The sequence below is a fragment of the Pongo pygmaeus genome, chromosome 6 (genome assembly GCF_028885625.2).
Source record: "Pongo pygmaeus isolate AG05252 chromosome 6, NHGRI_mPonPyg2-v2.0_pri, whole genome shotgun sequence".
NCBI classification, from domain to species: Eukaryota; Metazoa; Chordata; class Mammalia; order Primates; family Hominidae; genus Pongo; species Pongo pygmaeus.
In genome coordinates, this window is record NC_072379.2 from 84,838,141 (window position 1) to 84,858,623 (window position 20,483).

At 37.8% G+C, this 20,483-nt stretch overlaps 1 protein-coding gene and 1 long non-coding RNA gene across 4 annotated transcripts in view; one reads left to right on the forward strand and one right to left on the reverse strand.

Moving 5' to 3' along the window:
• The first annotated feature begins 943 nt into the window (after positions 1 to 943).
• Positions 944 to 19,933, forward strand: SAMD9 (sterile alpha motif domain containing 9). 3 transcript variants are annotated; one of them, XM_063667566.1, is made up of 3 exons: positions 965 to 1,119; positions 12,051 to 12,198; positions 12,859 to 19,933. In XM_063667566.1, exon 3 carries the CDS (start codon positions 12,867 to 12,869, stop codon positions 17,631 to 17,633), a length of 4,767 nt encoding a protein of 1,588 aa, XP_063523636.1. In that variant the 5' UTR covers positions 965 to 1,119; positions 12,051 to 12,198; positions 12,859 to 12,866; the 3' UTR covers positions 17,634 to 19,933. The 3 variants fall into 3 exon arrangements, with proteins under 3 accessions (XP_054352670.1, XP_063523636.1, XP_054352671.1); XM_054496695.2 differs by lacking the exon at positions 12,051 to 12,198 and having other exon boundaries at positions 944 to 1,119; XM_054496696.2 differs by lacking the exons at positions 965 to 1,119; positions 12,051 to 12,198 and adding an exon at positions 4,078 to 4,159.
• The window catches only part of LOC129041264 (uncharacterized), a 59,374-nt gene continuing 50,982 nt past the window's right edge, over positions 12,092 to 20,483 (reverse strand). Inside the window, exon 3 of the long non-coding RNA XR_008503829.1 lies at positions 12,092 to 12,148. This is a non-coding gene — a long non-coding RNA (uncharacterized LOC129041264). The remainder of the gene's footprint in view (positions 12,149 to 20,483) is intronic.

Here is a 20,483-nt window from a genome sequence, read left to right on the forward strand (position 1 = left end):
TCTTCCTAAACCTCAGGATTTAAGAGCACTGGCCTGAAACCTGAATTCAAATCTCTGCCATGTATTAGTTATGCAAACTTTAGCCATATTATTTAATCTCTATGCCTCAGTTTCTTCACCTTTAAAATTGAGATAAAAATAATCTCTACCTCAGGAGATTGTTGTGAAGAGTAATTAAGTTAATATGAAACATTTAGAACAATGCCTGGTACATGGTAAGTGCCCAATAAATATTTTAAAATAAATGTCTTTAAATGCTTTCATCTAAAACCAGTGTGAATCAATTGTGGGATGTGGAAACCAAAAGCTAATTGAGCACACACAATAAATATCAGTACTTGCTGTTAGTTTTTAAAATATCAGCTATTTTCGTTGCTCTCACTCAGGCAGTTTTCTACCTGGCCCTGACACTGACCTTAGAAAAGATAAATCTCTACAATGTGACTATCAGGTCTGCTGCAGCCCTGGTCTGCTCTGCAATAAATGCGTTTAGTATTTATTGGGGTGCTCAAAGAAGTCCTATCCCTGAAAGACATTCTTTACACTTTAGGAACAGAAATGGACAGTAACTCCACCCTTAAAGGCCAGTGAAATACTGACCTAGAGTATCTCCAACCTGGCACTCTACAAGTCTGGGACTGCAATGTAAACTCATATTCCCAAGGGATCAATTAAGCCAGAATATCCCACAGTTTGTCTATAACAAGACAATGGGGCTTTCTGCAGCCCTCGAAACTCTCAAGTGAGGAAAAATTGTTAAGCCTTCAGATTTTAACCAAGCAGACCAGAAGGTGGTATACAGCCATAGCTTATTAAAAAGCATTTCAGATAGAAAAGGCCGTGCTGTAATTTCAGATCTGAGAAATGAAACTGAAACCACACCTACATTCTTCCTTCCCCAACCTCCCAGTTGTTAAACACGCCCTGCTGTTTCTGAGCTAATAAGAGCTTGCTGTGAGACAGAAGCAGAGAATACATAGACTTCCGTTAAAACCAGAGTGAGGAAAATACTTTTCTCTTGCATCGTAGGAGGAAGAAAACAAACACATCAGATATTTTCAGCACCAAAAGAGATGGTTTTCCCCACATATATGTAAAAGAAATTTGCAAGACTACTGGGTAAGTACAATATCTATTATTAATATTGTTCTTACTATCTATAGCAGCATTTTATTGAATAGAAAGAAATATACTTTTTAATTAGAAGCTTTAAATATACCTCAAAACAAAAAATAGTATTCTAAGCCTAGAAATGCTAGACTATTTGTTGCTCTGACAGCAGTCTGCTTTATATTAGTTGAAAAATTAGTCATAACATTTCATTAAAGATGCAATTGAAAACTATAGACACTTTTATTGATGAACTCTCCCAAGGCATAACAGCATCTTCAGAAAGAACAAAGAGGCCAGGTGTGGTAGCCTGTAATTTGAGCACTTTGGAAGGCAAGGACAGGAGAATTGTTTGAGGCCAGGAATTCAAAATTAGCTTGGGCAACATAGCAAGACCCTACCTAGCAAGATTCCTACCAAAAAAAAAAAAATAGCTGGATGTGGCGGCACGCAGCTGCAGTCCTAGCTACTTTGGAGGCTGAGGCAGAAGGATTGCTTGAGCCCAAGAATTTAAGGTTACAGTGAGTTGTAATTGCACCACTGCACTCCAGCATAGGCAACAGAGTGAGACCCTGTCTCAAAAAAAAAGGAAAGATAGATAAAGAACAGGCAATGAAAACTTAAAAGTACTTCACTTTAATCAAATACACCTTCCACCATCTACTCTAAGAAATGGGTAGCTTCCAGAAAACAAAACTCTCTGAGAGCTTCTCAGATACTGTTGTTGGATGACATATATAGGAAGACAGACAGACAGACAGACTACTATGGGAAGTCTTTGGAATTATGGCAGTTTTATGTTCCTGGCAAAAATACTAGGCTTATGTCTAATTTCTCCCTAAGGGAAACAGTAAGATAATGCAAGAAGGTTAGAGGATCACATTTCTGAATAAAGGCCTGACCTTCAACTCCCTTCTAGAAAAGTTAACAAACCCTACAGTTTAACACCAACCACAGTTAAAAAATGTATGCGGGTTCAGTCAGTAACAAATAGTGTTTCCTACTAAGATGCTCAGAACCAAATTTTCAGGTCAGTTTTTAAAGTATACGGAATCAAAACCAGTAATTTTAGGTATTAATTTTACTCCATGATTGCACCTTTTTTTCCCCCTACCCTTATTTAGCCTTCCCCGTGATTTCTTTACCTAAGGGTTTTAATATATGTGTGATCCTGTATTACTTTCTAAATTACCTAAAAAACATTTTGGAACAAGAGACAGTATAAAGAAATCATTAATATGTAAAATATCTATGAACAGTGGCATAAATACCTATGAATGGTGGCATACATTTTCTCCAAGAGTGACATCATCAACAATTTTTTTAAAATAATGTATTGAAAGGCACAGCTATCAATAATCTGACAAAAGCTTTAGGGGAAGAAGTGTGAAAGTGTAACCTGTTCAATGACATTTGAAATATTCATAATGTCTCTAGTAGAGAAAACAGTCAAAAGTCACTTCTTTATTATTTGCTTACTTTCCCAATCAAATGTTCAGGCCCAGTTCTCCATCCCTCACACTCTTATATGAGAACCTGAGTTTATGTTTTTCCATATAATGGTATGCAGTTCTTGCATAAATCAAATAATCCATCTAATTCACCAATCAGTCTCATAATCTAGTTTATGACGTATCACCCAGAGACTAAGGACTGTGTCTGTAAAACTGTGAAAGGTCCAAGTTGATGAAGGAAGTCAGGGAGACCCCAGGAAAAGGGTACTGGTAGGAAAAGGGTACTGGTGGGATGCGGTGAGATGGGGATGAAAGTCATGGGTATGAGGCCTCAGGAGCCACAGCACACTAGCAGCAGAATAACCGGGGACCCCTGCTTTATGTGTTAAATAGTGTGGGTGCAACAAAAGTGAGCATACTTTCATAGGGTGGAGTAGATGTGACTCAGTAAGTGGATACAAGAAAGTGACTTAGATAGAACGGTTACTAGACGAGGGTGTAGTCAGTTCTTAGACAACTCTAAAACCAGTATTGAATCAACACTGAGTGGGATGCAGAATCTGAGGCTGCAATAATAAACACCTAGTAAAACTTTAGGACCTCATATACCATTGAATTCACAATTACCCTTGATTCATAACACACCATCATCTTTTTTATGCAAGTATCTCTTTTATTTTATTCATCCGTTTATTTATTTTCTAATGTATTTTGGAGGCGTTATTGGCATTTTAAATACTGTATAACTTGTACACAATGAGCAAACTTAAGGGTAAGCCTCTATGAAATTTTAATATGTACTTATCTGTGCAACCACTAGCCATATCAAGATATAAAATATTTCCATCACCCCTTCCCAGAAAATATCCACCCCCCACATCAGTCTGATTACTTTTGCCTATTCTTAAACTATATAAGTAGAATTCTACAATATGTTTTCTGTTGTAACTGGCTTCTTTCACACAGTATGATGTGATATTCATTCATGTTGTTGCCTGTATCAGTACTTTAATCATTTTCATGAGAATTGCAGATCCAAAGGGTAGGTATATATTTAACTTCACAAAAACTGATAGTTTCTTGAAGTGGCTGAAACAATGTACATTCCCACAGGCAGTGTATGAGAGCTCCATTGACTCCACATCATCACCAACATTTGGCGTTACCAGTCTTTAATTTTAGCCATTCTGGTACGCATGTAGTATTACCTTGTTGTAATTTTACTTTGCATTTCCATTATAGTAGACATTTTGGAACATTTCTAATTGCACTTCATTAGACCCGCCCCTGTGACTATGAAAATCCCCACTGGTTTCTCCTCCTACCAGTAGGCCAAGTCTAATCCTTAAACCCAACCCCAAATCAACAAATGCCCCCAAATCTTATATAGACAGGGATCTTTCCTCTCTGGAATTTTAGTTCATCCAGTCCTTGTCATCTCGTCTATTGATGACTTTGTGATTACTTAAAAATATGAGTTTTGCAATTTTTCGGATTTTGTTCTCATTGTTGCGGTGGGTGAATAGGTGGCCTTTTGTGATCTCCTACATCACCCTGGAAGTGAGACTCCTTCAGTTTCTTCTAGAGTCAGTTTGGTAAGCTATATTTTTTAAGAATTTGCTCAATTAATCTCAGTTTTCAATTTATTCAGTTAAAGTTGGTTGGAATAACATCCAAACCCTTTCATTTTTAAAGTTTCTAATATTGCTTATTTGTGCCACCTCTCTTTTTTATTTTTTGGTTAATCATTCCATGGATGTGTCAATTTTATTACTTTTTATCTAAACAGCTCTTGGACTTTACTGAGTCTCTCTTGTCATTTTGTTTTCCATTTTATAAATTCCTGCTCTTATCTTTATTTTTCTCTTTCTTCTTATTTCAGGTTTATTCTGTTATTCTTCTTTCAATTTATTAAATTGGCGTTAGGTTCATGATTTTCAGTCATTCCTCCTTTTTTAAAAAATTATACTTTAAGTTCTAGGGTACATGTGCACAACGTGCAGCTTTGTTACATATGTATACACGTGCCACGTTGGTGTGCTGCACCCATTAACTTGTCATTTACATTAGGTATATCTCCTATTGCTATCCCTTCCCCCTCCCCCCACCCCACAACAGGCCCCGGTGTGTGATGTTCCCCAACCTGTGTCCAAGCATTCTCATTGTTCAGTTCCCACCTGTGAGTGAGAACATGTGGTGTTTGATTTTCTGTCCTTGCGATACTTTGCTCAGAATGATGATTTCCAGCTTCATCCATGTCTCTACAAAGGGTATGAACTCATCCTTTTTTATGGCTGCATAGTATTCCATGGTTTATATGTGCCACAGTTTCTTAATCCAGTCTATCATTGATGGACATTTGGGTTGATTCTAAGTCTTTGCTATTGTGAATAGTGCCGCAATAAACATACATGTGCATGTGTCTTTATAGCAGCATGATTTATAATCCTTTGGGTATATACCCAGTAATGGGATGGCTGGGTCAAATGGTATTTCTAGTTCTAGATCCTTGAGGAATTGCCACATTGTCTTCCACAATGGTTGAACTAGTTTATAGTCCCACCAACAGTGTAAAAGTGTTCCTATTTCTCCACATCCTCTCCAGCACCTATTGTTTCCTGACTTTATAATGATCGCCATTCTAACTGGTGTGAGATGGTATCTCATTGTGGTTTTGATTTGCACTTCTCTGATGGCCAGTGATGATGAACATTTTTTCATGTGTCTGTTGGCTGCATATATGTCTTCTTTTGAGAAGTGTCTGTTCATATCCTTCGCCCACTTTTTGATGGGGTTGTTTGATTTCTTTTTGTAAATTTGTTTCAGTTCTTTGTAGATTCCGGATATTAGCCCTTTGTCAAATGGGTAGATTGTAAAAATGTTCTCCCATTCTGTAGGTTGCCTGTTCACTCTGATGATAGTTTCTTTTGCTGTGCAGAAGCGCTTTAGTTTAACTAGATCCCATTTGTCAATTTTGGTTTTGTTGCCATTGCTTTTGGTGTTTTAGTCATGAAGTCCTTGCCCATGCCTATGTCCTGAATGGTATTGCTGAGGTTTTCTTCTAGGGTTTTTATGGTTTTAGTTCTACCATTTAAGTATTTAATCCATCTTGAATTAATTTTTGTATAAGGTGTAAGGAAGGGATGCAGTTTCAGCTTTCTACATATGGCTAGCCAGTTTTCCCAGCACCATTTATCAAATAGGGAATCCTTTCCCCATTTCTTGTTTTTGTCAAGTTTGTCAAAGATCAGATGGTTGTAGATGTGTGGTATTATTTCTGAGGGCTCTGTTCTGTTCCATTGGTCTATATCTCTGTTTTGATACAAGTACCATGCTGTTTTGGTTACTGTAGCCTTGTAGTATAGTTTGAAGTCAGGTAGTGTGATGCCTCCAACTTTGTTCTTTTGGCTTAGGATTGACTTGGCAATGCGGGCTCTTTTTTGGTTCCATATGAAGTTTAAAGTAGTTTTTTCAAATTCTGTGAAGAAAGTCATTGGTAGCTTTATGGGGATGGCATTGAATCTATAAATTACCTTGGGCAGTATGGCCATTTTCACGATATTGATTCTTCCTGTCCATGAGCATGAAATGTTCTCTCATTTGTTTGTGTCCTCTTTTATTTCATTGAGCAGTGGTTTGTAGTTCTCCTTGAAGAGGTCTTTCACATCCCTTATAAGTTGGATTCCTAGGTATTTTATTCTCTTTGAAGCAATTGTGAATGGGAGTTCACTCATGATTTGGCTCTCTGTTTGTCTGTTATTGTTGTATAGGAATGCTTGTGATTTTTGCACATTGATTTTGTACCCTGAGACTTTGCTGAAGTTACTTATCAGCTTAAGATTTTGGGCTGAGATGATGGGGTTTTCTAAATATACAATCATGTCATCTGCAAACAGGGACAATTTGACTTCCTCTTTTCCTAACTGAATACTCTTTATTTCTTTATCCTGCCTAATTGCCCTGGCCAGAACTTCCAACACTATGTTGAATAGGAGTGGTGAGAAAGGGCATCCCTGTCTTGTGCCAGTTTTCAAAGGGAATACTTGCAGTTTTTGCCCATTCAGTATGATATTGGCTGTGGGTGTGTCATAAATAGCTCTTATTATTTTGAGATATGTCCAATCAATACCTAATTTATTGAGAGTTTTTAGCATGAAAGGCTGTTGAATTTTTTCAAAGGCATTTTCTGCATCTATTGAGATAATCATGTGGTTTTTGTCTTTGGTTCTGTTTATATGATGGATTACATTTATTGATTTGTGTATGTTCAACCAGCCTTGAATCCCAGTGATGAAGCCCTCTTGATCATGGTGGATAAGTTTTTTGATGTGCTGCTGGATTCGGTTTGCCAGTATTTTATTGGGATTTTTGCATCAATGTTCATTGGGGATATTGGTCTAAAATTCTATTTTTTTGTTGTGTCTCTGCCACGCTTTGGTATCAGGATGATGCTGGCCTCATAAAATGAGTTAGGGAGGGTTCCCTCTTTTTTCTATTGATTGCAATAGTTTCAAAAGGAATGGTACCAGCTCCTCTTTGTGTCTCTGGTAGAATTCGGCTGTGAATCCAGCTGGTCCTGGACTTTTTTTGGTTGGTAGGCTATTAATTGTTGCCTCAATTTCAGAACCTGTTATTGGTCTATTCAGGGATTCAACTTCTTCCTGGTTTAGTCTTGGGAGGGTGTACTTGTCCAGGAATTTATCCATTTCTTCTAGATTTTCAAGTTTATTTGCATAGAGGTGTTTATAGTATTCTCTGATGGTAGTTTGTATTTCTGTGGGATCGGTGGTAATATCCCCTTTATCATTTTTTATTGCATCTATTTGATTCCTCTCTCTTTTCTTCTTTGTCAGTCTTGCTAGCAGTCTATCAATTTTGTTGATCTTTTCAAAAAACCAGCTCCTGGATTCATTGATTTTTTTGAAGGGTTTTTTATGTCTCTATCTCCTTCAGTTCTGCTCTGATCTTAGTTATTTCTTGCCTTCTGCTAGCTTTTGAATGTGTTTGCTCTTGCTTCTCTAGTTCTTTTAATTGTGATGTTAGGGTGTCAATTTTAGATCTTTCCTGCTATCTCCTGTGGGCATTTAGTGGTATAAATTCCCCTCTACACACTGCTTTAAATGTGTCCCAGAGATTCTGGTATGTTGTGTCTTTGTTCTCTTTGGTTTCAAAGAACATCTTTATTTCTGCCTTCGTTTCGTTATGTACCCAGTAGTCACTCATGAGCAGGTTTTTCAGTTTCCATGTAGTTGAGCGGTTTTGAGTGAGTTTCTTAATCCTGAGTTCTAGTTTGATTGCACTGTGGTTTGAGAGACAGTTTGTTATAATTTCTGTTCTTTTGCATTTTCTGAGGAGTGCTTTACTTCCAACTATGTGGTCAATTTTGAAATAAGTGCAATATGGTGCTGAGAAGAACGTATATTCTGTTGATTTGCGATGGAGAGTTCTGTAGATGTCTATTAGGTCCACTTGGTGCAGAACTGAGTTCAATTCCTGGATATCCTTGTTAACTTTCTGTCTCGTGGATCTGTCTAATGTTGACAGTGGGGTGTTAAAGTCTCCCATTATTATTGTGTGGGAGTCTAAGTCTCTTTGTAGGTCTCTAAGGACTTGCTTTATGAATCTGGGTGCTCCTGTATTGGGTGCATATATATTTAGGAGACTTAGCTCTTCTTGTTGAATTGATCCCTTTACCATTATATAATGGCTTTCTTTGTCTCTTTTGATCCTTGTTGGTTTAAAGTCTGTTTTATCACAGGCTAGGATTGCAACCTCTGCTTTTTTTGTTTTCCATTTGGTAGATCTTCCTCCATCCCTTTATTTTGAGCCTATGTGTGTCTCTGCACATGAGATGGGTCTCCTGAATACAGCACACTGATGGGTCTTGACTCTTTAACCAATTTGCCAGTCTGCGTCTTTTAATTGGAGCATTTAGCCCATTTACATTTAAGGTTAATATTGTTATGTGTGAATTTGATCCTGTCATTATGATGTTAGCTGGTTCTTTTGCTCGTTATTTGATGCAGTTTCTTCCTAGCATTGATGGTGTTTACAATTTGGCATGTTTGTGCAGCGGCTGGTACCGGTTGTTCCTTTCCATGTTTAGTGCTTCCTTCAGGAGCTCTTGTAAGGCAGGCCTGGTGGTAATAAAATCTCTCAGCATTTGCTTGTCTGTGAAGTATTTTATTTCTCCTTCACTTATGAAGCTTAGTTTGGCTGGATATGAAATTCTGGTTTGAAAATTCTTTTCTTTAAGAATGTTGAATATTGGCACCCACTCTCTTGTGGCTTGTAGAGTTTCTGCCAAGAGATCCGTTGTTAATCTGATGGGCTTCCCTTTGTGGGTAACCGGACCTTTCTCTCTGGCTGCTGTTAATATTTTTTCCTTCATTTCAACTTTGGTGAATCTGACAATTATGTGTTTCGGAGTTGCTCTTCCCGAGGAGTATCTTTGTGGCGTCCTCTGTATTTCCTGAATTTGAATGTTGACCTGCCTTGTTAGTTTGGGGAAGTTCTCCTGGATAATATCCTGAAGAGTGTTTTCCAACTTGGTTCCATTTGTCTCGTCACTTTCAGGTACACAAATCAAACGTAGATTTGGTCTTTTCATATAGCTCCTTATTTCTTGGAGGCTTTGTTTGTTTCTTTTTACTCTTTTTTCTCTAAACTTCTCTTCTGGCTTCATTTCATTAATTTGATCATCAATCACTGATACCCTTTCTTCCACTTGATAGAATCAGCTACTGAAGCTTGTGCATGTGTCACGTAGTTCTTGTGCCATGGTTTTCAGCTCCATCAGGTCATTTAAGGTCTTCTCTATGCTGTTTATTCTAGTTAGCCATTCATCTAATCTTTTTTCAAGGTTTTAACTTCTTTGCAATGGGTTCGAACATCCTCCTTTAGCTCAGAGAAGTTTGTTATTGCCAGTCATCTGAAGCCTTCTTCTCTCAACTCATAAAAGTCATACTCTGTCCAGCTTAGTTCCATTGCTGGCGAGGAACTGCATTCCTTTGGAGGAGAAGACGCGCTCTGATTTTTAGAATTTTCAGCTTTTCTGCTCTGGTTTCTCCCCATCTTTGTGGTTTTATCTACCTTTGGTCTTTGATGATGGTGACGTACAGATGGGGTTTTTGTGTGGATGTCCTTTCCGTTTGTTAGTTTTCCTTCTAACAGTCAGGACCCTCAACTGCAGGTCTGTTGGAGTTTGCTGGAGGTCCACTCCAGATGCTGTTTGACTGGATATCAGCAGTGGAAGTTGCAGAACAGCAAATATTGCAGAACATCACATTTTGCTGTGTGATCCTTCCTCTGGAAGCTTCATCTCAGATGGGCACCTGGCTGTATGAGGTGTTGGTCAGCCCCTAGTAGGAGGTGTCTCCCAGTTAGGCTACTCAGGGGTCAGGGACCCACTTGAGGCAGTCTGTCCATTCTCAGATCTCAAGCTCCATGCTGGGAGAACCATTGCTCCTTTCAAAGCTGTCAGACAGGGACGTTTAAGTCTGCAGAAGTTTCTGCTACCTTTTGTTCAGCTATGCCCTGCCCCACAGGTGAAGTCTACAGAGGCAGGCAAGCCTCCTTGAGCTGTTGTGGGCTCCACCCAGTTCAAGCTTCCTGGCCACTTTGTTTACCTATTCAAGCCTCAGCAATGGCAGACGCCCCTCCCCCAGCCTTGCTGCCGCCTTGCAGTTCAATCTCAGACTGCTGTGCTAGCAGTGAGCAAGGCTCTGTGAGCATGGGACCCTCTGAGCCAGGTGCAGAATATAATCTTCTGGTGTGCCGTTTGCTAAGACCATTGGAAAAGCACAGTATTAGGGTGGGAGTGTCCCAATTTTCCAAGTACCATCTGCCACAGCTTCCCTTGGCTAGGAAAGGGAATTCCCCAACCCCTTGAGCTTCCCGTGGGATGCGATGCCCTGCCCTGCTTTGGCTCACACTCCTTGGACTGCACCCACTGTCCGACAAGCCCCAGTGAGATGAACTCGGTACCTCAGTTGGAAATGCAGAAACCACCTATCTTCTGTGTCCCTCACACTGGGAGCTGTAGACTGGAGCTGTTCCTATTCAGCCATCTTGGAACCCGGCCCCATGCTTTAGACTCGGCACCCTATGGCTTGAGGAGGTGACACTGTCCACATGCGTGTGAAGGGAGGATGGCTGAAGGTACATGCAGTCCCCCGGATGTCACAAACTTTGCAGACACAAGTCACACCCGTGCGCACACACAGCAGGAGCCTTAGCCACACAGGCGCACAGCAAGGCACGGCGGGCCACACCCATTCTTCCATTTTTATAAATACATCCAAGGCTATACACATTTCTCCAAGTACTGTAGACATTCTTCCTTACAACTCTTTATATGCAGCATTTTTATTACTGCTCGGTGCTAAATATGGACACCATTGCAGTTTTTTATTTTTTGAGTAAAATTTTATTTAAGATTGTTGTAGATTCATATGTAGTGGTAAGAAATAATTTGATATTCTGTGTACTCTTTACCTAGCTTCCCCAATAGTAAAATCTTATAAAATTATAGTACAAAATCGCAATGAAGATATTGCCTATCTTTGCCTATTTTGTATTGATATAGCTGTAAGGTATGTTGCTTATTCACTTTCTGTGTATTCTGTAGTTACATACATAAAAAATAATAGCTTAAACCTTGGACCATTGCTCTGGCATCTTCATGTCTTGAAAGAAAGGTAAATCCTAATCCTGAGTTTGTATCTGCCACTAGAAAGCAATATTTCTGTGTATTATTTCATGAACATGGGCCTATATAATAATTTATCTGCTGCCATTCCCCAGGCTGTCTCCATTATTTAGTTTGATGTCTCCCATGATAAATGAAAGTTTAGTTCATTAAAATGACTCACAATTTTGGATCATACTTAAAGCTGACTATTATTATTTGAATTTCATTTTTTCCAACCATTGCTGTATTTCTGTAGCCTAGATTGACATTAATTTTTCAGATAGTAGTCTGCAAATTTGCAAACTAAATTATTATGCCATGAGTTATTGCTCAGGAATCAGCTCTTATTAATTATTATGTGAAAAATTACTTTAATACAACAGTAGCCAACAAGTTCACTACTCAGCAAGCTATTCCAGATGACATGAACCAGAACAGCTCACAGACAAAATTAAGATGCTTGAAGGGCATATTTTTTAAAATCAATTAAAATAACACAACAAGGCCAGGCATGGTGGCTCGCGCCTGTAATCCCAGCACTTTGGGAGTCTGAGGCAGGAGGATCACTTGAACCCAGGGGGCAGAGGTTGCAATAAGCCGAGATTGTGCCATTGCACTCCACCCTGGGCAACAAGAGCAAAACTCCATCTCAAAAAAAAAAAAATTAAAATACCCAACAACACAACAAAGAGGTGGTCAACACATCTTGGATAAGGAACAAGAAGGGTAGAAGGATCTTATTACCTGAGTTGCACAAGTTAATATATCTTCTCTCTTCCTCTCTGATGTTTCAGCATTCTCCACTGATTGTACAATTTTGAGAACCAGAGTTGAGGTCTGTTTAAAGGGTCTCAGCAGATGGAAGAGGTCCTGGGTCAATGACATATACTTGCTGTAATCAGAGAAATGCAGAGGGATGAGTATGCCTGGCCACAGATACAGGTCATTAGCCTGATAAGCTACTATGGATTTTACTGATGTTTCTTCAATGGAGAACACAAATGATTAGAATGGGTGTCACCAAATAGGTAACCCAATTAAGACCTCAAAAATAGCAAATGCTTCATGTGTGTCTCATGAATATTTACTATTTGGTTCTTATATCCCTTTCTAACTATGCTTAATACACATATGCTCTATTTACTTTATCTACATTTATCATGATGTATCTCACAAACTTGCTTCTGTACTTAGTTTCAAATATCCTTCTTTTTTCTCTTATTTTCTATAGCAGAATTGAATGTTCTTAAATAATACAGCAAATGCACATTATAGCAAACAATCATTAATAAGGATAAACTATCTCTATATATACTGACTGGAAGCATTCCCAAAATTTACTTAGTGAATGAAGCAAGAGAATTATGTATAGTATGCCACAATTTATGTGGGAAAAGGGTGTTCATGCGTTTGTATTTGGTATTCTTTCTCTGGAGGGATGCAGAAGAAACTGGCAATAGTCACATTCTCTCAAGAGATAATTCATTGGCATATCCTTTTGAACTTTCTAAATTTTGAAAATTATGTATATATTATCTACTAAAATTGTTTCAAAATTTTACCTTTAATAATACTAAATAATTTTTCTTTTTCTACATATAGGTATCAGAATGGCAAAGCAACTGAACCTTCCAGAAAATACAGATGATTGGACAAAAGAGGATGTAAATCAGTGGTTAGAAAGTCATAAGATTGACCAAAAACACAGGGAAATTTTGACCGGACAAGACGTGAATGGAGCAGTCTTGAAGTGGTTAAAAAAAGAACATCTTGTTGATATGGGCATCACACATGGACCAGCTATTCAAATAGAAGAACTATTCAAAGAATTGCGGAAAACAGCCATTGAAGATTCGATTCAGATGTCTAAGATGGGAAAGCCCAGTAAAAATGCTCCTAAAGACCAAACTGTGTCTCAAAAGGAACATAGAGAAACTTCAAAGCAAAAACAAAAGGATAAAGAGAACCCAGATATGGCTAATCCGTCTACAATTAGTACAATTGCTAAAAGTTCTAAGTCACTAAAAGTTGAGCTCATGGAAGATCAAATAGATTATACAAAGGAAAGGCAACCGTCCATAGACCTGAATTGTGTATCATACCCATTTGATGAATTCAGTAATCCATATCGTTACAAGTTGGATTTTATTCTACAGCCTGAAACAGGACCAGGCAATCTCATTGATCCAATACATGAATTCAAAGCCTTCACAAATACAGCAACAGCCACAGAAGAGGATGTCAAGATGAAATTTAGCAATGAGGTTTTCCGATTTGCTTCAGCTTGTATGAATTCACGTACCAATGGCACTATTCATTTTGGAGTCATAGACAAACCCCATGGGAAAATTGTTGGCATCAAAGTCACCAGTGATACCAAGGAAGCCCTCATTAACCATTTCAATCTGATGATAAACAAGTATTTTGAAGACCATCAGGTCCAACAAGCAAAGAAGTGCATTCGAGAGCCAAGATTTGTGGAAGTTTTACTGCCAAATAGTACTCTATCTGACAGATTTGTTATTGAAGTGGACATTATTCCACAGTTCTCTGAATGCCAATATGATTATTTCCAGATTAAAATGCAAAATTACAACAACAAAACATGGGAACAAAGTAAAAAATTCTCACTATTTGTGCGAGAGGGGACCAGCTCTAAGGACATTATGAAAAATAAAGTTGATTTCAGAACATTTAAAGCCGATTTTAAAACACTAGCAGAGTCCAGAAAAGCAGCAGAAGAAAAATTCAGAGCAAAAACAAATAAAAAAGAAAGGGAGGGACCAAAGTTGGTTAAATTATTGACAGGAAATCAAGATTTGTTAGATAATTCATACTATGAACAGTACATTCTTGTAACAAATGAATGCCACCCAGATCAAACAAAACACTTAGATTTCCTGAAGGAAATTAAATGGTTTGCTGTATTGGAGTTTGATCCTGAGTCTAACATCAATGGAGTGGTCAAAGCTTACAAAGAAAGCCGAGTAGCAAACCTTCATTTTCCAAGTGTATATGTAGAAGAGAAAACCACACCAAATGAGATGATTTCTACTCTAAATCTTTACCATCAACCCAGCTGGATTTTCTGCAATGGCAGGTTAGACCTTAACAGTGAAAAATATAAACCCTTTGATCCAAGTTCCTGGCAAAGAGAAAGAGCTTCTGATGTCAGGAAACTGATTTCATTTCTTACACGTGAAGACATAATGCCAAGAGGGAAGTTTTTGGTGGTATTTCTTTTACTGTCCTCTGTGGATGACCCAAGAGATCCCCTCATTGAGACTTTCTGTGCTTTCTACCAGGATCTCAAAGGAATGGAAAATATACTGTGTATTTGTGTACACCCACACATATTTCAGGGATGGAAAGATCTACTTGAAGCAAGATTAATAAAACACCAAGATGAAATTTCAAGCCAATGTATTTCTGCTTTAAGCCTTGAAGAGATCAATGGCACTATTCTTAAACTAAAATCTGTGACTCAATCTTCAAAAAGACTTTTGCCATCTATTGGTTTATCGACTGTCCTTCTGAAAAAGGAAGAAGATATCATGACTGCCCTGGAAATTATCTGTGAAAATGAATGTGAGGGTACACTGTTAGAGAAGGACAAAAATAAATTCCTTGAATTCAAGGCATCAAAAGAGGAAGACTTCTATCGAGGTGGCAAAGTGTCATGGTGGAACTTCTACTTCTCTTCTGAAAGTTATTCTTCACCTTTTGTCAAAAGGGATAAATATGAAAGACTTGAAGCAATGATTCAAAACTGTGCAGATTCTTCTAAACCAACAAGTACCAAAATTATTCATCTGTATCATCATCCAGGCTGTGGGGGAACTACCTTGGCTATGCACATTCTCTGGGAACTAAGGAAGAAATTCAGATGTGCTGTGCTGAAAAACAAGACAGTGGATTTTTCTGAAATTGGAGAACAGGTAACCAGTTTAATCACCTATGGGGCAATGAACCGTCAGGAATATGTACCTGTACTGCTCCTTGTTGATGATTTTGAAGAACAAGATAACGTCTATCTTCTGCAGTACTCTATTCAAACAGCTATAGCTAAAAAGTACGTTCGATATGAAAAACCTCTGGTGATTATCCTAAATTGTATGAGATCACAAAATCCTGAAAAAAGTGCAAGGATCCCAGACAGTATTGCCGTAATACAGCAACTCTCTCCCAAAGAACAGAGAGCTTTTGAGCTTAAATTGAAAGAAATCAAAGAACAGCATAAAAACTTTGAGGATTTTTATTCTTTTATGATCATGAAAACCAATTTTAATAAAGAATACATAGAAAATGTGGTCCGGAATATCCTGAAAGGGCAGAATATTTTCACCAAGGAAGCAAAGCTCTTTTCTTTTCTGACTCTTCTTAATTCATATGTGCCTGATACCACCATTTCACTATCACAGTGTGAAAAATTCTTAGGAATTGGAAACAAGAAGGCTTTCTGGGGGACAGAAAAATTTGAAGACAAGATGGGCACTTACTCTACAATTCTGATAAAAACAGAGGTCATCGAATGTGGGAACTACTGTGGAGTACGCATCATTCACTCTTTGATTGCAAAGTTCTCACTGGAAGAATTGAAGAAAAGCTATCACCTGAATAAAAGTCAAATTATGTTGGATATGCTAACTGAGAATTTGTTCTTCGATACTGGTATGGGAAAAAGTAAATTTTTGCAAGATATGCACACACTCCTACTCACAAGACACCGCGATGAACATGAAAGTGAAACAGGAAATTGGTTTTCCCCATTTATTGAAGCATTACATAAAGATGAAGGAAATGAAGCGGTTGAAGCTGTATTGCTTGAAGGTATCCGTCGGTTCAACCCAAATGCATTCATTTGCCAAGCGTTGGCAAGACATTTCTACATTAAAAAGAAGGACTTTGACAATGCTCTAAACTGGGCAAAAGAAGCAAAAATCATAGAACCTGACAATTCTTATATCTCAGATACACTGGGTCAAGTCTACAAAAGTAAAATAAGATGGTGGATAGAGGAAAACGGAGGAAACAGGAACATTTCAGTTGATGATCTAATTGCTCTTTTGAATTTAGCAGAACATGCCTCAAGTGCATTCAAAGAATCTCAACAACAAAGTGAAGATAGAGAGTATGAAGTGAAGGAAAGATTGTATCTGAAGTCAAAAAGGAGGTATGATACTTACAATATAGCTGGTTATCAAGGAGAGATAGAAGTTGGGCTTTACACAATCCAAATTCTCCAGCTCATTCCTTTTTTTGATAATAAAAATGAGCTATCTAAAAGAGATATGGTCAATTTTATATCAGGAAGTAGTGATATTCCAGGGGATCCAAACAATGAATATAAATTAGCCCTCAAAAACTATATTCCTTATTTAACTAAATTGAAATTTTCTTTGAAAAAGTCCTTTGATTTTTTTGATGAATACTTTGTCCTGCTAAAACCCAGGAACAATATTAAGCAAAATGAAGAGGCCAAAACTCGGAGAAAGGTGGCTGGATATTTTAAGAAATATGTAGATATATTTTGTCTCTTAGAAGAATCACGAAAAACAGATCCTGGATCAAAGTTCAGTGAGCCACTTCAAGTAGAGAGATGCAGGAGAAACCTAGTAGCTTTAAAAGCAGACAAGTTTTCTGGGCTCTTGGAATATCTTATCAAAAGTCAAGAGGATGCTATAAGCACTATGGAATGTATAGTGAAAGAATATACTTTTCTCTTAGAACGATGCGCTGTCAAAATCCAGTCAAAAGAAAAGCTAAATTTCATCTTGGCCAACATTATCCTCTCCTGTATCAAACCTACCTCCAGATTAGTAAAGCCAGTTGAAAAACTAAAAGATCAGCTTCGAGAAGTCTTGCAACCAATAGGACTGACTTATCGGTTTTCAGAACCGTATTTTCTAGCTTCCCTCTTATTCTGGCCAGAAAATCAACAACTAGATCAACATTCTAAACAAATGAAAGAGTATTCTCAAGCACTGGAAAATTCTTTCAAGGGGCAATATAAACATATGCATCGTACAAAGCAACCAATTGCATATTTCTTTCTTGGAAAAGGTGAAAGACTGAAAAGACTTGTTCACAAAGGAAAAATTGACCAGTGCTTTGAAAAGACACCAGATATTAATTCCTTGTGGCAGAGTGGAGATGTGTGGAAGGAGGAAAAAGTTCAAGAACTTTTGCTTCGTTTACAAGGTCGAGCTGAAAATAATTGTTTATATATAGAATATGGAATCAATGAAAAAATCACAATACCCATCACTCCTGCTTTTTTAGGTCAACTTAGAAGTGGCAGAAGCATAGAGAAGGTGTCTTTTTACCTGGGATTTTCCATTGGAGGCCCACTTGCTTATGACATTGAAATTGTTTAAGAGCCTGATATTCTTCCTCCAAGAATTTGATCTCAGTACCCACTTAATTTTTTTAGACTCAAGATCTATGCTTTAAACTGGCAAGGTTATAGATACAGCCTCTAGCTCTTCAGACCTGTACATGCAGTATTCAATTTCCTCTTAAACATGTTATGAGTCCTATAAAGACAATAGTGAAAAAGGAAGGAGTGAGATATATGAAAAGTAGCAAATATGTTCCTTGATTTGGTTAACATCATTGATGACAAAATAATAAGGAGCTATGACTGGAATCAGGAGAAGTTAGTGTAATAAGCTGGCTACACAGAACCCCACTACTTACCAGGCATGGATTGAAGAAGATTGTCTACTCAAATGGCATTTAGACATTAGAATGTCTGGGAAAATATTTCTCAAAGAGAGCAAAAACCTCTCAAACTGGGGAGCAACATTTATTCTTACTAAGCAGATCATCAATGTATCATGTGCTTGGCACTCAAGGATCTTCCAAAACAGAGGACCAACCAGTCTTCTGAAGGTCATGCCCACAGAAGTCATCAGACCTTAACAAAGTAGGCTGGAGAATTAGATTGCCTTTTCATGCAGTGAGAGTCAGTTAAGCAAAAATGAAATTTGTCTCTATAGCTAATTAGCCTATCAACTCCCCTCCAAACAAACAATTAAAAAAACACACACACACACTCAAATTCCACAAGCTAATGAACAAAAGGGACTCTTGTGAGAAGACTAATGAGTCCCTCATCCAGAAGATGCCAATGTACTGGCAGATTAACATATAACCTATGTTTTGAACAAAAACAACCAGAGATATGTAATCAAAATGTAATTTTCCCCTAATAAAATTATGGATATGGGCAGTCATCAATGGCTGCCAAAACCATTACGTGGAAAGCTGATTTAAAAAAAAAAACTTTATAATGGATTTATCAAACTGTCCCAAATCCTGATAAATATTAACATCACAGAGGAAGACCAGACATTATGGGCCTGGAAGTACTACAGGAGTGCACACATCACCCATGAGATGGTCTTGCCAAATAATTAAACCTGAATTTGATCAGGTCTCTGGATCTTATTTTCAATTCAAAAGAAATAAAAAAAAATTCTAACACCACCACAAATATGAAATCAGCAATAGCCAGAAAGTGGAAATTCACAGGACAAAAACCTGGTTTCTTCAACCAAAAAAGAAAGAAAGAAATTGCAAAGGACCAAAAAAGTGTTGGGGAATCTATACATTATAAGGGACTTAACAACTAAAGGGCAACACATAGACTTTAGATCCTAATTTGACCAAAATCTAAAATCAATTACTAGGCAATCAGAAAAACTTGAACACAGACTAGATATTTGAGGATATTAAGGTCCTATATTATTGAAGATTACATGGTTATGTTTTTTTAAAAGTTCGTGCCTTTTAGAGATACATACTAAAGTATTTGTAAATAAATGATATGATCTAGAATTAGTAATTTTGTGTTTGCGGTGTGGGGGTGGTGAAAGGGAAGTAGAACCGAAACAGTATTGGTTCTGAGTTAACAATGGCTGCATACTGAGTTAACAATGGCTGCATAATGGAATTCAGCACACTTTTCTCTCTCTTACTGATTATGCTTTTGAAATTTTCTCTTGTAAAACATTTAGAAAACAAAAACAAAAAAAATGTGATTTGTTTCTGTCTTCAAAATCTCATTAGAATTTTTTCACTGGAGGAAGATTTTCCCTTGCTTCTGCATAAAATTTTAACTCCATAACTTATGAGCTCACTCTTTATTGTTACTTTTTAATTGACAAATAAAAATTGTATATATTTATGGTGTTCAGCCTGATGTTTTGATATAGGTATATACTGTGAAATGACTAAATGAAGGTAATTAATATATCCATCACCTCTCAAGCCTGCTTGTGTGTGTGATGAGAACATTTAAAATCAACTCTCTTAACAATTTTCAAGTATACAATACATTATTATTAACTATAATCATCATGTTGTACAATAGATTTCCAAAATTTATTCCTCCTAACTGAAACTTTGTACCCTTTGACCAACATCGCATTTCCCACTACCTCCCTCGCTGCCCCTGCAATCCTGGAAACCACCATTCAAATTTCTGCTTCTGTGAGTTTAGCTTTTTTAGATTCCACATCCAATCTGAAATCATGCAGTATTGGTCTTTCTGTGCCTGGCTCATTTCACTTCAGCTCAATTTTTAAAACATAAAAGAAATCCTCTGGTCAAACGGAGTTTCAATTAGAATGTCCAGTCACGTTTTTCTCTGAAGCCACTTCCCAGTCTGCTCCAGGTTTCAGTTCACTCTGCACAGAATTGTCTCTTCTGGACTGCTGCCTTCTGGGGTGATTCTTTTGAACTCAAATTAAGCCAGTTTAGGCAGATGTTCTGTCCCCCATGACCTGCCTTGGGGGAACAAGAAACACTTACGGGTGTTTGTTCTGCCATTGGTAGGGAGTGAAGGTAATTTCCAATTTGGGGAACAACATGTGTTGTAAATTTGGAGGGACACAGGTAAAGCGCTTCAAGTGAACCTTTTGAAGGCCCCCTCTCTCAAGGCTTGAGAGAAGGTTCTCATAGGGGTATGACAGAACTTTCTCCAAAAGAACCTCTTCATAAGTCCTTATTTCCTCAATGCCAGCACTGGGCAACCTACAGCCTCTGGGATAAATCAAGCCTACTGCTTGTCTTTGTAAATAAAGTGTTATTGAAACATAGCCCTGCTCATTTGTTGAAGTATTGTCTGTGGCTGCTTTCGCACTACAACAACAGAGGTGTGTAGCTGCCACAGAAACCCTATGGGCCACAAAGTCTGAAACATTTACGATCTGGCTCTTTAC